This window comes from Mustelus asterias, chromosome 14 (genome assembly GCF_964213995.1).
Source record: "Mustelus asterias chromosome 14, sMusAst1.hap1.1, whole genome shotgun sequence".
Taxonomy (NCBI): Eukaryota; Metazoa; Chordata; class Chondrichthyes; order Carcharhiniformes; family Triakidae; genus Mustelus; species Mustelus asterias.
This window is the reverse complement of record NC_135814.1, coordinates 31,705,148-31,720,209: the sequence shown is the minus strand read 5'-3', so window position 1 is coordinate 31,720,209 and position 15,062 is coordinate 31,705,148. Positions and strand designations below refer to the sequence as shown.

The following is a 15,062-nucleotide window of genomic DNA, read 5'->3' as shown; positions in this document are numbered from 1 at the left end:
CACCTTCCATCACTTAACTGATGATTTAGTGTAGACTGATGAGCCGTTTGGATTTATCCTGTTTCTTGTGTACAGGACATACCTGAACAATTTTCCACGATGCCAGGTAGATTCCAATGTTGCAGTTGTAAGGGAACAGCTTGGCTAGGGGGAACAGCAAGCTCTGGAGCACAAGTCTTCAGGACTATTGGAATTTTGTCAGGGCCCATAGCCTTTGCAGTATCCAGTGCCTTCAGCCATTTCTTGATATCACATGAAGTGAATTGAATTGGTTGAAGACTAGCATCTGTGACGCTGAGCACCTCCGGAGGAGGCCGAGACGGATCATCCACTCGGCACTTCTAGATGAAGATTGAAGCAAATACTTCAGCTTCATCTTTTGCACCAATGTGCTGGGCTCCCCCATAATTGAGGATGGGAATATTTGTGCAGCCTTCTCCTTCAGTTAGTTGTTTAATTGTCCACCACCATTCATGACTTCATGTGGCAAGACTGCAGAGTTTAATTCTGATCTGTTGGTTGTGGAATCGCTTAGCTCTGTCTATCACTTCCTAGTTTAGCTGTTTAACACGCAAGTAGTCCGGTGTTGTAACGTCATCATCTTGACACCTCATTTTTTGGTATGCCTGGTGTTGCTCCTGGCATGGCCTCTTGCACTTTTCATTGAACCAGGGTTGATCCTCTGGCTTGGTGAGAGAGTGGGGAATAGATTGGACCATGAACTTACAGATTGTGGTTGAGTACAATTCTGCTGCTGCTGATGGCCCACAGCACCTCATGATTGCCCAGACTTGAGTTGCTAGATCTGTTAAAAATTAATCCCATTTAGCACAGTTGTAGTGCCACACAACATGATAGAGGGTATCCTCAACGTGAAGATGAGTCTTTGTCTCCACAAGGACTGTGCGGTGGTCATTCCTACCAATACTGTCACAGAAAGATGCATCTGCAGCAGGCAGGATGGTGAGGATAAGGTCCAGTATGTTTTTCCCTCTTGTTGGTTCCCTCACCACCTGCTGCAGACCTAGTCTAGCAGCTATGTCCTTTAGGACTTGGCCAGCTTGTCAGTAGTTGTGTTATTGAGCCATTCTTGGTGATGGAGATTGAGCTTCCCCCCCCCCCCCCCCCCCCCCCCGCCCCATCCAGAGTACCCTCAAGTGGTGTTCAGTATGACTTCATGGAGTCCAGAGTCGATGTAGTGATTTCCTAGGGTAACTCTCTCCCATATGCCACTGTGCGACCACCTCTGCTAGGTCTGCCCTGCTGGTGAGACAGGGTTGGTGATGTCTGGGACACTCTAAGGTACGATTCTGTGAATATGCCTGTTGCTTGACCAGGCTTTTGGCACTTTGCAGTGTGGATGCAGGGTGCTCCATCCGGTTTCATTCCTTTGAGACTTTTCAGTGGTTTGATACAACTGTGTGGTTTGCTAGAGGGTGTTTAAGAGTCAACCACATAGCTGCCATCTGGAGTCACATGTAGACCAGCTGAGGATGACAGATTTCCTTCCCTAAAGGACATTAGTCAACTTAGATGGGTTTTTATGATAACCGACAATGGTGATCTTTTGATTCCAGATTTTTTTGTATTGCATTTAAATTCTACCATCTGCTGTGATGGGATTTGAACCCAAGTCCCCAGAGCATTATCCTGGACCTCTGGATTACTAGTCTAGTGACAATATCACTATGCCACCACCCCCAAAGAATGTCACCAATATCTTGCTTTCTCAATAATGTTTTGGCAGATGTAATTGATTGATCTGATGTAATCTGATGGATTAATTTGGTAGTTGGTTGCCATATTTAAAAGACAGCACCGAAATTATGCTGAATCAATTATTCATTGACTGACATGCAAAAAAAAATTAGTTTCTGAGGCTACAGATTTTCCAATTAAAATATCATCTACAGTGACACTTTACAGAATGACATGTTAAGTTCTTACGATCAACTTAAATGGTACAAAATTGAATTTTTATCATTACCTCAAATCCTCTTCATCACCCATCTCCACACCAGCTTCCTTCAGCATGGCTACAGCTTCAGGAAATTCCAGCCTCAAAGTTGGTTCCAAGAATTTAAAAGGTTCACATGGGTATTGTTTGGATACTGTTTGAATCTCAGTCTGATGCCTGTTCAATTTGAACAATACAATTAATTAATATTTTAGATGACAATTAAAATTAATTTTTCAAGAAATTATAGCTTTCAGTTATTGTTACTCATTTCATCTGTAAGAGGAAGCAAAGTGTAAACGAAAAAATGTCCGTCATTTTAATTAATGATCAAATACCTGCAATAAACTGAGGGCACTAAAACATCCCAATTTATTTTTGTCTAATTTTTGGTGAGCTTTGTAATGGTGTAAATTTTACATGGACTTGAATAATTTGTATTATTAGCATCTAGTGACATCATCAATTATTCACAGACCACATACAGCAGTGATGGACAGCCTACGCTAGTGAGTGGGTTGCATGAATGGCTCTCCGTCATCTTAGTGGGCTGCAAGATTGAAATCGGGCAAGTTCACTAACCATGACCCTTGAATAAGATTGAATACATTTAATACATACTGAATATTTCATAACAAGTTATAGAAAATGCTTAATAATTCATATACTAATAGAATGGTCATCAACTTGCAAATGGAAAGAACAAAACAAACATTTACGTTTACTTGAGCAAGGAGGGAACACATGGCTCTCACAGTCAATGTTGTGAGCAATCAGCATGCACCTCATTTCACGTGCCGTTGCTTTACATGCATATTCAGTCATACAGGTAGGAAAAAAGCAACGTGGATGGAAACCAGTGGAATTGTGGCAACTCTGCACATGGGCAACAATCAACAAAATGTTTTGTGGGCCGTCCTCAGAACCCTGATGGGTCACACGTGGCCCACCACTGTACAAGGTTGATTAGTTTCAGGAAAAAGTTCCTTTAAAGATCGGCATTCATAAAGGGGGCATGTCACAAGTAGACTTACATTAACACTGCAATGAAGTTACTGTGGAAATCCCCTAGTCGCCACACTCTGGCGCCTATTCGGATACACTGAGGAAGAATTTAGCATGGCCAACGCACCTAACCAGCACATACTTGTGGGAGGAAACTGGGGCACCCACAGGAAACCCTCAGAGACACGGGGAGAATGTGCAGACTCCGCACAGACAGGAACCAAGCCAGGAATTGAACCCGGATCCCTGGCACTGAGGCAGCAGTTCTAACCACTGTGCAAATACAGTATTTTAAACTATTTTGATGTCTGGCATCTTAAAAAAGGTCAAATATAAAAAATTTGCGTAACTGAATTTTTTAAATTCAAATTTCAATTTTAAAAATCCTGCGATCATGCAGGATTATGCAAATTGGCCAGCAACTTGTAACAAGGAAGAAATATTTTACAATTTGTGAATTGCCACAATTTGCTGACCAATTTGCATTCTTCCACTGTTACCATTGTGGACACGGCATCTCAGCATAAACCTTTAGTGATTTCCCGGGTGTTTCTGCATTTGAACATTACTTGCCCATTATTCAGTTAAGGACCTTTTTAATGATGTAATCATTGTTTATGACAGCTAATCAATGTTTTCCCAGAAAGTGAACAATTATAAGTTATGGTATCTCAATCAATCAGGTTCTCCATTGCTTTCAGGAGCTTTAAAAAAAATCAAATTTTACATGTTTTCTTACTTTTCCTTTCTGAATCCCTTTTATTTCTCTTAATCCAATCTTTCTTTCCTTCTCTCTATTTCTTTCTCTTTCTGTACTTGACTTGATAGATGGGGAAATTAGATTGAAAGGTATGATAACAAATAAGCAATGACAAACATTTGAAGAAATAGTCCATAATTCTCAATGAACACACACTCCATTTTTCTCAATATACATTCAGTTGAGAAATAAAAAGGAATTCAGAGCAAAAGTGACCCATTCATGGTTAGCTAAGAGACTAAAATAGTATTAAATTAAAAGAAGAGGCTTATAATGGTACCACGGGTGGTAAGCCTAAGAATTGGCGAGTTTCAGAAAGCGACAAAGATACTCCACAAAATGAAAATGTAGGAGAAAATAGATGAAAATGAATTAGCAAGAACTTTCAAATAGATTGTTGGAGCTTCTAAAAAAAGGAAGAGAATAGCAAAAGTAAACTTGGGGCCCTAAACTAGGGGCTAAGCCAGGGGAAATTGGCAGAGATGTTAAACAAATATTTTTAAAATTCATTTTCACAGTTGACGGTAGGGAATGTCAGGGAGCCTACGGTCTAATGGGAGTCAAGAATTTAAAGTACTAAATATTGGTAAGGAAAACGTACTGGAGAAATTAAAACTGAAAAGACACCTGGGCCTGATGGCCTACACCCAAGGTTTATAAAAAGGTGGCGACACAGTTTGTGACCTTCCAAAGTTTCCTAGCTTCTGGATGATCCCAGTGGATTTAAAGGTAATAAAATGTAAAAGGAAGGAAAGAGAGACAGAGAACCGCAAGCCAGTTAGCCCGATATCAATCATCAGGAAAATGTTGGAATTCATTGTGAAAGAATGGTAACATTTAGAAAATAACAGTTAGGCGGAGTCAAAGTGGCTTAAATCATGTTTAACAAATTAGGGTTTTTTGAAGGTGTAACCAGCAGGGCAGAAAAAATGGCACGGTGGATGTAGTAGGTCTGGATTTTCTGAAGAGACTCAATAAGGTGTCACACAAAAGGTTGTTACACAGATATGGGTCATGGGGGTGTTGAGGATACTATATTAGGGGATTGGTTAAAGGACACAAAACAGTAGAAATAAATAATTCATTTTCACATTGGCAGGCTGTAACTAATGGGAAATTAGTGCAAAGATTTGTTCTGGGGCCTCAGTTATTTCCAATCTATGTTAATGACTTAGATGAGGGACTGAGTGTTATGCATCCAGGTTTGCTGACAATACAAAGCTGGTAGGTAAAAATGCTGGGAGGAGAACAGAGAGTCTTCAAACGGATATGCAAAGGTAAAGTAAATGGGATAAAAGGTGACAGATAGAGCATAAGGTGGAAATGTGAGGCAATGCACCTTGGCAGGAAGAAAACCAAATATTTTTTAAAATAGAGAGAGACAATTAAATGTTGGTGTTCAAAGGGAATTGGGTGTATTTTTACATGAAACATAAAGGTAACATGCAAGTATAGCAAGTAACTGGGAAAGCAAATGATATGCTGGGTTATTGCAGGGCAGTGGGAACAGAAGGTTAAGGAAGCTTTACTGCAATTATATCAGGCTTTGGAGAGATCACACTTGGAGTACATTGTACAGTTTTGGTCTCCATGCTCAAGGGTGGATATATTTGTCTCAAGCAGTGCAGTGAAAAAGGACTAGATTGGGTGAGAGCGTGGTCTTATGAGGCATGATTGCATGGAATAGGCCTATACTCTTTGGAGTTTAAAGCAATGAGAGGTGATCTAATTAAAACATTTAAGATTCAAAGAAGACTGAACAGGGTAGATGCCAAGAGGCTGTTTTCCCGGCTGGAATCTAGAACTAGGGGCCTGATCACAGGATAAGGGCAGGAAGAGTTTTAACAACACCAGGTTAAAGTCCAACAGGTTTATTAGCTTTCGGAGCGCTGCTCCTTCGTCAGATGGAGTGGACATCTGCTCTCAAACAGGGCATACAGAGACACAAAATCAAGTTACAGAATACTGATTAGAATGCGAATCTCTACAGCCAACCAGGTCATGACAGGTCCACATCATGACAGGATAAGGGGCTTAGCACTTAGCACTGAGATGAGGAGGAAAAACTCAAGGCAATTGTGAATCTTTGAAATTCTCTGCTACAGAACCCTATTAATGCTGATTTATTGAGTATACACCAGATGGAGATTGGTAGACCATTGCACTCTAAGGGAATATGAAGATCAGACGGCAAAGTGGGGTTTAGGTCAATGTTCAACCATGATTATTCTTAGGGGTAGGCAGGAATGTGGGGCTGAAATTACAATCAGATCAGCCATGATCTTACTGAATGGCGGAGCAGGCTCGAGGGGTTGAGTGGTCTATACTTGCTCTTAATTTGAATGTTCGTATGATTTTGTTTGACTGGTGATCAGGCTGAAGGAACTATTTAGCCCACATGTACTCTTAATTTGTGTTCTTAAGGGGTTAAATGCAAATTGCTGATTGAGCCACGTTGGCCAACAATACTGGAGTATACAAGAGTATTCTCTTGTGGTTCTCAAAGAGTGTCATCCTAAACAGGCAGATGAAATCTTGACTTAATGCCATCATCAAGACAGCAACGCTCCTGACAATGCAGGACTCCCTTAGTGCTCAGGGATAAAATAGTCTAGATGTGAACAAATCCCTGACATGGGCTTTAAGAGACTCAAAGCTGCTACGACTTAATAATTCAATAAGATAGAATGTAACATTACTTTCAAGTACAATGCTCCATGCAAGAACATCACTAAACATTCTGACAAATACATTTTCCTTAGCAAACATTCAAATTATAGTCATCCTCCCACGCAACAACTTCAAGAGAGGGGAAGTAAACTGAAACCATGAGAAGAAATAAATCACTGAACATAGACAAAAAGTTATTTTACCTATCTCTCAACCCCTTGAAAATCTGTACCAGAGTTTCAGCAATTTCTGTCACCACCTCATGATAATGGTAATTAAATGCCATCTCAATGTCAAGCCCAACAAACTCAGTAAGGTGGCGATGCGTGTTGGAGTCCTCAGCTCGGAACACTGTAGAAAAACACGGTAAACTTAAGATGCAAGTTCTTTTTCTAAATCTTGAAACTAATTGCAATATAATACCCTATGTTTGTAAATGGATAGTATTACAACTGACATGGACAAGATGGGCTGAATGGCCCCCTTCTGTGTTGTAAGTTTTCTATGGTTATGCAGTACAACATAATGGGCAGTTAAGCTTTGTTTAAAAGGTAAAAGGAATTTGAATTACTGTAAAATGACAACATTAAAACTGGGAAGGCTAACAAGTTTGAAGAGAATATGCTACTTCTGCATGTGTTTAAAAGATTTGGGGTGATTGCTTCAGTGCAATTTTAAATTCGAAATAAGCTTATTTTCAGAGACCTGTAACATTCCAATAATTTGCTTCAGAACAAGAAGAATGTTATTGAGAGAATGTAAAATGAATAAGATCCTAGCTTGTAAACTGATTTTTTAAAATAACATCTATATGATCTGGAAGTGTTGAATGAATAGATAATATACAAAGATAGCAACCAATTTTTGACAGTGAACTGACATGGTTATTAACTATTTTAGACTGTGATGCAGAATGACATTACCAGCATGGATTCAATCCCATTACCAGCTGTGGTAGTTTATAGAGATCTTCCCCTTGCCTTGACCCACCTGCTTGAGTTACATAACCAATTGTTCCTTTCTAATGGAGAGCGATACCTATGATCAGAGAATCATAGAATCCTTACAGTGCAGGAGGCCACCATTTGGCCCATTGGGTCTGCATCGACTCTCTGACAGAGCATCTTACTCAGGTCCCATCCCTGTAACCCCACATATTTACCCCGCTAGTCCCTCTAACCTATACATCTTGGGACACTAAGAAGCAATTTAGAAAGCCCAATTCACCTAATCTGCACATCTTCGGACTGTGGGACACTGGAGCACCTGGAGGAACCCACACAGACACAGGGAGAATGTGCAAACTCCACACAGATAGTCACCCAAGGCTAGAATCGAACCCAAGTCCCTGATGCTGTGAGGCAGCAGTGCTAAGCACTGTGCTACCAGGCCGCCCATGACTACATGATCACAGCTAATTCCTTCATTACCTTCAATGCCATCTATAAATGTGCTGCATCAGTGATAGGATTCTTCTACCCAAGTCAAGTCCTCCAATAATCAAAGCGTTTAAATGGCAGGAAGTACAGAACAACAAAGACTTACCAGGTCCAATGCAAAACACTTTGTCAAAGTCAGCACAAATACACATTTGCTTGTAAAGCTGTGGCGATTGAGCCAGGTAAGCACTGGTTTTAAAGTAGGACACAGTAAATACATTGGCCCCTCCTTCGCTGGCAGCTGCAAGAAAACCATGTCACAGAATTGGTTATTTACATCTCTACAAAATGATTAATTATGTTTTTAAAAAAAATAAAGGTTTCTATGAACATTTTTGAACCTGACACATCTCAGGAATTCACATCAGGTTCCCCATTTAAAAGGACATGTCATCATCTAACATTGACAGAGCCACCTGCAGATGTGGCAACTTTGGAGACCACTCACCTTTTTAATATATTAAAGATTTTTATACACAAATGGGAAGATATTTAGATAACTCATATATGCTGCATATTTAAATATACTTGACTGCATTAAAATGAAGAAACAGGCCATGGTTCATGTTAGGTTAAGGGTTGAGGGATGATTTTATGGTGACTAATGATCAACAGCAGCACATAGAGAAAGTGGGATGGGAAGAGGTGTTGTGTGAGAAGGCTTCAAGCCAGACCTGCACCAGACTTGTCGTTATCATTTGGTTAGGCTGTTCTCCTGGTGTGTTAAGTTTTCAACAAGGGTTTAAAAATAATGCAAATGTGGCAGACCTTGTCTTTTTCACACATTCTGAAGGGCATAGGTCATTGCTGAATGTACATTTTAAACAGGTGCATTGCAATCTCACTTCCTGCCTTTTGCTGTATGCAAATTTGCTGGCACATTATAAAGTGAATACCATCCATAAGTATTTCAGTGGCTGTGAAGGGATAACATATACGATTATTCTTACTGCTGTGAAAGTTTCTTTTGAAGTTATATTCAACAGACTTAAGACTCTGCGGGCTGGCATTTGTTTCTGCTTTGCATTTGTTTAGTTTACTTGGTTATTTTCTATTTGAGGCAACTTTGCTTTTTGCTCTTTATTTTGACATTTCCAGTTTTGTCTGAATTATTTTCATTTAACATCATCCCAACATGGAAGAGAGATATATTCTCATTCAGACAGATCATACTGATAAGCAGGACAATTGAACTCAAGGAGGAGGAGGCTTTTCATGGGAATGGATAGAGGTGGGTGCATGCGCAAAGCGAATCAGGGGATTTCTGATCCAATTGCTGGTCTTTAACCCCGTTTGCCAGACCTATTGACTAGTACTTTTCCAAAGAAAAACAGACAAACAGACAGCAACAGGAGAAGTCTTTTCACCTGCGCTCTGAGCAGAAAACTGTGCCTCAAAAACAGATTTTGGGTGACTTTTTACTGTCTTGCTCGTCCCGAAACTGTAAAATCCCGCCCGAGGTCAACAGACCTTTCCATGGTCCAGCTCTCTCGCCTGCTCTGATTTCCGTGGCAGGAGGAACGGCAAAATTTGGCCTTCATGTTCAATCCCCAGAACAAGGCTGAACAGAAGGGGGCAGTGTTGTACCAGCCAAAACAAACCACTGAGCAGGACCGTGTGTGGAACTAAATGCAAGCAACAAATAGGTTTCTGAAACCAACTGGCATGACAAATTTATTTCCTTTTGGATAAGATTTTACATGATTCATACCGGATGAAAATATTAATGATAATTTTAAATATTGGTAATGGTTATGATCTCTAAGCTTGATAGGTGACAGAAATGGCCAGATGGAAAATAAAATTGCAAATATGCCACTGGCAGATATCAGAACATTTATTTGATCAAATGATCATCCAGCTCAATCTATTAATATTGCTTCATTTGCAATATTAGAGTCATAGAGATTTACAGCATTTTTGTTACAGCACATTTTTGCAGATTTAGAAATGTTAGGTTTACTCAAGTTAACCAAACATCAAACTGTATTTGGCAAATGATAGACAATTTTTCATTGTGGAAAATTGTTTGCATTATATAATAAACCTAACACACGATTAAAAGTTTTGAAGGCTACTTTATGACGTCAACATCATCTTTGTTAATACAACATTTTTTATTTGCTTTTTTCAGTTGAAATATTGATTATATTGCAAACATTTATAAATTTCCCCAGTCAAAAATATAACCATCATGAATATATTATGCTGGTAGAGGTAAAGTCGCCATAGTCCCAGGTGACCATAGGCTGCTCTCTTCTTTGAGGTGGGGAGAGCTGACTGGTGGTGATTTAACCTGAGGATCACCACACCTCAGGCGAGTTGCAAGGTTGAAAAGGTGGAGCCTTCATCAATAACCTCAGCCAGTACGGGAATTTAACCTGCACGGTTGATGTCGGTCTGCATCACAAACCAGCTGTCCAGCCAACTGAGCTAGCCAACTCTCTCAGCCTTATCAGCAATTCTAACCCATAAACAAATTAAAAATAATGGACAGAGATACAATTTTTTAACCATCTCATTATGTCCTCCATGTCACAAATCATTCACTGCCAAGGGGGCAGCAAATTACCCAATTTACCCCAGTCACAAAATCGACAGTGAAAATCTGTGCTATGCTTTGTTTCCTAAAGTGTATCTTAGTCCGGTAGCACAGCGGTTAGCGCTGCTGCTTCACAGCGCCAGGGACCCGGGTTCGATTCCCGGCTTGGGTCACTGTCTGTGTGGAGTCTGCAAGTTCTCCCCGTGTCTACGTGGGTTCCCTCCGGGTGCTTCGGTTTCCTCCCACAGTCCAAAATACGTGCTGGTTAGGCGCATTGGCCATGCTAAATTGTCCCTCAGTGTACCCAAACAGGCGCCGGAGTGTGGCGACTAGGGGATTTTCGCAGTAACTTCATAACTCCCAGTTATGGGCAAACAGTCCCATGGCCTTGTGACGCTAATAAATAAACTTTTTTAAAAATCCGATTGTAAATTTTTGCATATTACTTTTCACACAGTTATTTGCAATTTCTCATTTCCTCACTGCAAGATAACTTAAAAATTATATAAACTGTTTTTTTTCAAATGGCAGTTTCAATTTTGCAAATTTAACAACTTTTTCAAACTCTTCAGATATGTAATGCCAGTGAGTGCAATTTCAGATTAAGACTGTTGTGAAAGTTGTACGAGATATAGAGACAGGCTAAAAGCCTAACTAATATAAGTTAATGATCCTGATAATTTTTGCAAGGAGCTGAAAATGGCTAATGTTACAAGCTGACTAGAGCGAATACAAGAAGAAAAGTGCATTTCTGCATGGCGTTCAAGTTCCATAACAATGTTCTATCAGCACAGCTTTCAAATGTGTATCAAAATTTGCATGTGTGTGTGTTCAACAGATCATTGTGACATGACTAGTGTGTGGGTGAAGAGAGTTAGCACCCTTTCTGCTTTTGAATGCTTGTTTGCTTCTCATTTCAGCCCACACCACTGGCTATCAGCAATGTGAAAAAGAGCGCTACTGAGAAGCTCCCTGCAAGCACACAGCCTCTCCATCAGCAAGTCCTCAGTTGTGGTTCGTCATGATGATATATGGAAGCTGGGTCACTCATGCTAATGCTTCAGAGGAGCTCTGATGAGGTTTGGCCCACAGACATACAGAATGCAGGTCAATTCGCTTGTGGACAAGCCCTGGAATTCATGAACCAATCTCCCAGTTTTGGGCAAACAGTCCCATGGGCTTGTGGCTATCGAGGGAGAGAGCTGAACGCTATGGGAGCAAACCCTGTCAAAAAGCTCTATAGTGGAGCCTAAAGGTGGACAACTCCTGCCAGCAAGCTGGTGTCAAACATACCACTTTGTATTCCTTTGTACTCAATGGAGGAGTTTTAGAGGGGAATTCTGACATTTATTAAGTCCAGGATCTCCATAAATTTTGCCTAGGCTTATGTCTTGGAGATGACACTCTAGTTTTGCTGCAGAGCGTTTAACACAGCATGGGATACAGCCGTCATGAGTGATGAGCCTAACTTAATTGGCACATAGAACGGGTGCTACTGAATGTCTGAAAGTGGGAGCAACCATTATGCCACACTTGGTGAGCCACCACCCACAGTACATCTGCTTCAAAGGTAGCTCGGAAGTCAGCATCTAGAGATAACATTTGGACAGAATCTATCGCAGCAAGTAAACAAACGAAAGAAACAAAAATAAAATGGTCAACTCTTCGATTGGTAAGCTGGAACATCAGGACCACGTGCACGGGACTGATCGATGAATTGCAGCCAATCAACGGAATGCTTAGGACAGCTGTGATCAGAATGGAACTTGATGGGTTGCACATCGCATTGCTACAAGAGACCAGGCTAATTGGGAGAGGAACACCAAGAAAAACATCACACATTTGTCTGGCAGGGGAAGAGCTCAGGAGAAATACGTGGGCAAAGTGCAGGCTTCGCCGTCAGGGACTCTCTACTCTCAACAATAGCATTCTGCAGAAATGGTTCAAGACACGCACTTTCCATCTGCCTCTCATCTCATAGAGCCAGTTAACCTCATGAATACTGATGCACAAATGCTGTGCTCCACTACAGAGGCAGCTCTTTCAGGAATGTGACTGCTTTCAGCAGAATTCCCCAAGTCAGAACATTTTTATCCAGAAAGGGATTTCAAGAATGGATGCAGACCATGAAGCACAGCCCTATGCCTTGGACATCATGGCCTGGGAAAGGTAAATGAGAACACAGAGACTACATTAGCTTTGCTGTTACCACAAACTTTGTGTAACTAACACCTACTTTCAGAGCAAACCATGCTACAAGAAACATCCAAGATCAGGTAACTAGCAACAGCTGGAACTGATCATCACCAGACGCAACTCTCTGAACAGCATTCTCAACACACACAGTTACCACAGCATTGACTGTGGTACAGATCATTCCCCAGGGTGCAGATACAACCCTTGAAGCTTTTTCACCCAAAGTAAAAATGACATCCTTGTATCAACATTAGCCATACTGCCTCCCAGATAAAAAAAATAGTTCTAGGAATTGATTGAACTGGCTTTCCATGGCATTCGCGCAACAGTGTAGAAGCGAAATGGAATATACTTGGAGACACCAGCGACAATGCCTTCAACGTATGGTGTGGAAAAATGCTCAATAGTTTGAGGCTAACATCAATGTAATGGAACCTGCCATGGAAGCCAAGCCGTCCGCTCTCATAAGTTACAAGAGAGACCTGAGCGAGAAAACTCTGAATGTACCAAGAGCCTTTGAAGTAAAGTTCAACAGTCTGATCAGTGGTGTGCCACTGACTACCGGTTAAAACTCTGCTAGAATATCCAGATATCTTTTAACATAGGACATGTCAGAGGCATGCATGAACAGATCAAAATGGCAACAAGGCAAAGTCCATGGGCAAAGAGAAGAGCTCCAAAGGAAACAAAGGCAGGGAATCCATCACTGACTGCAATAAACAGTTGAGAGAGAAGCATGCAACTCTACTTTAAATTATGCTCTCCGGAAAACATTTTCACCGAGGAAGCTTAGCTACTGGGTCACAATCTCCTGGGCGTCCATACCTCCGCTTCAAGGACCCCTGCAAGTCAGATGCGAAGATGGCAAATCTTGATGCTGACAACCTGTAGACAGTTGCTGATGGTTGTGACCTCTGGAGGCTGATTGTTTGAATGAGCATTGGAAGAGGTGAGCAGAAGCAAAAAGCTCAGCTAGCCGAGAAGTGAGCCCAGAGAAAAGAGACCAGTAGATTGTGCAATTCTTAGCTCACAGTCTTCCTCCGCAGCCAATGAAGCAAAGACTGCCATCCAGAATGAGCCTCCTGAGCCACACTAGCTTAACACAGAGGTGATCACCACAAAATAAACCATCATCTTATGAGACGGAAGGCTGCCAGAGATCATTAAGCTGTGTATTAAATGGGCATGATGTGGAGATGCCGGCGTTGGAGTGGGGTAAACACAGTAAGAAGTCTCACAACACCAGGTTAAAGTCCAACAGGTTTATTTGGTAGCACAAGCCACAAGTTTTCGGAGCGCTGCCCCTTCATCAGGTGAGAGGGAGTTCCTGTTCACAAACAGGGCATATAAAGACACCAGCTCAATTTACAAAATAATGGTTGGAATGCTGGTCTTTACAGGTAATCAAGTCTGAAAGGTACAGACAATATGAGTGGAGAGGGTTAAGCACAGAGATGTGTATTGTCTCCAGCCAGGACAGTTAGTGAGATTTTGCAAGCCCAGGCAAGTCGTGGGGGTTACAGATGGGTTTAAGTGTGACATGAACCCAAGATCCCGGTTGAGGCCGTCCTGTGTGCGGAACTTGGCTATCAGTCTCTGCTCAGCGACTCTGCGTTGTCGTGTGTCGTGAAGGCCGCCTTGGAGAACACTTACCCGAAGATCAGAGGCCAAATGCTCGTGATCGCTGAAGTGTTCCCCAACAGGAAGAGAACACTCTTGCCTGGTGATTGTCGAGCGGTGTTCATTCACCCGTTGTCGTAGCGTCTGCATGGTCTCCCCAATGTACCATGCCTCGGGACATCCTTTCCTGCAGCGCATCAGGTAGACAACGTTGGCCGAGTTGCAAGTGTGTGTACCGTGTACCTGGTGGATGGTGTTCTCATGTGAGATGATGGCATCCGTGTCGATGATCCGGCACGTCTTGCAGAGGTTGCTGTGGCAGGGTTGTGTAGTGTCGTGGTCACTGTTCTCCTGAAGGCTGGGTAGTTTGCTGCAGACAATGGTCATTGATGAAGATGAACATCTCGCCAAGGCCACCCCCACTTCTTGCCTTCAAACAACCGCACAACCTCAAACAGACTATTGTCCGCAGCAAACTACCCAGCCTTCAGGAGAACAGTGACCACGACACCACACAACCCTGCCACAGCAACCTCTGCAAGATGTGCCGGATCATCGACATGGATGCCATCATCTCACTTGAGAACACCATCTACCAGGTACACGGTACACACACTTGCAACTCGGCCAATGCTGTCTACCTGAAACGCTGCAGGAAAGGATGTCCCAAGGCATGGTACATTGGGGAGACCATGCAGACGCTACGACAATGGATGAATGAACACCACTCGACAATCACCAGGCAAGAGTGTTCTCTTCCTGTTGGGGAACACTTCAGCGGTCACGGGCATTCGGCCTTTGATCTTCGGGTAAGCGTCCTCCAAGGCGGCCTTCACGATACACGACAACGCAGGGTCGCTGAGCAGAGACTGA

At 42.0% G+C, this 15,062-nt stretch overlaps 1 protein-coding gene across 1 annotated transcript in view; it reads right to left on the bottom strand.

The window, feature by feature from the left end:
• Positions 1 to 15,062, bottom strand: part of dars1 (aspartyl-tRNA synthetase 1) — a 56,452-nt gene that overhangs the window by 7,404 nt on the left and 33,986 nt on the right. The window contains exons 11-13 of the mRNA XM_078228046.1: positions 7,938 to 8,072; positions 6,596 to 6,743; positions 1,988 to 2,134 (exon numbers count right to left, since the gene is read on the bottom strand). Of these exons, the coding sequence (XP_078084172.1) occupies positions 1,988 to 2,134; positions 6,596 to 6,743; positions 7,938 to 8,072 (430 nt within the window). The remainder of the gene's footprint in view (positions 1 to 1,987; positions 2,135 to 6,595; positions 6,744 to 7,937; positions 8,073 to 15,062) is intronic.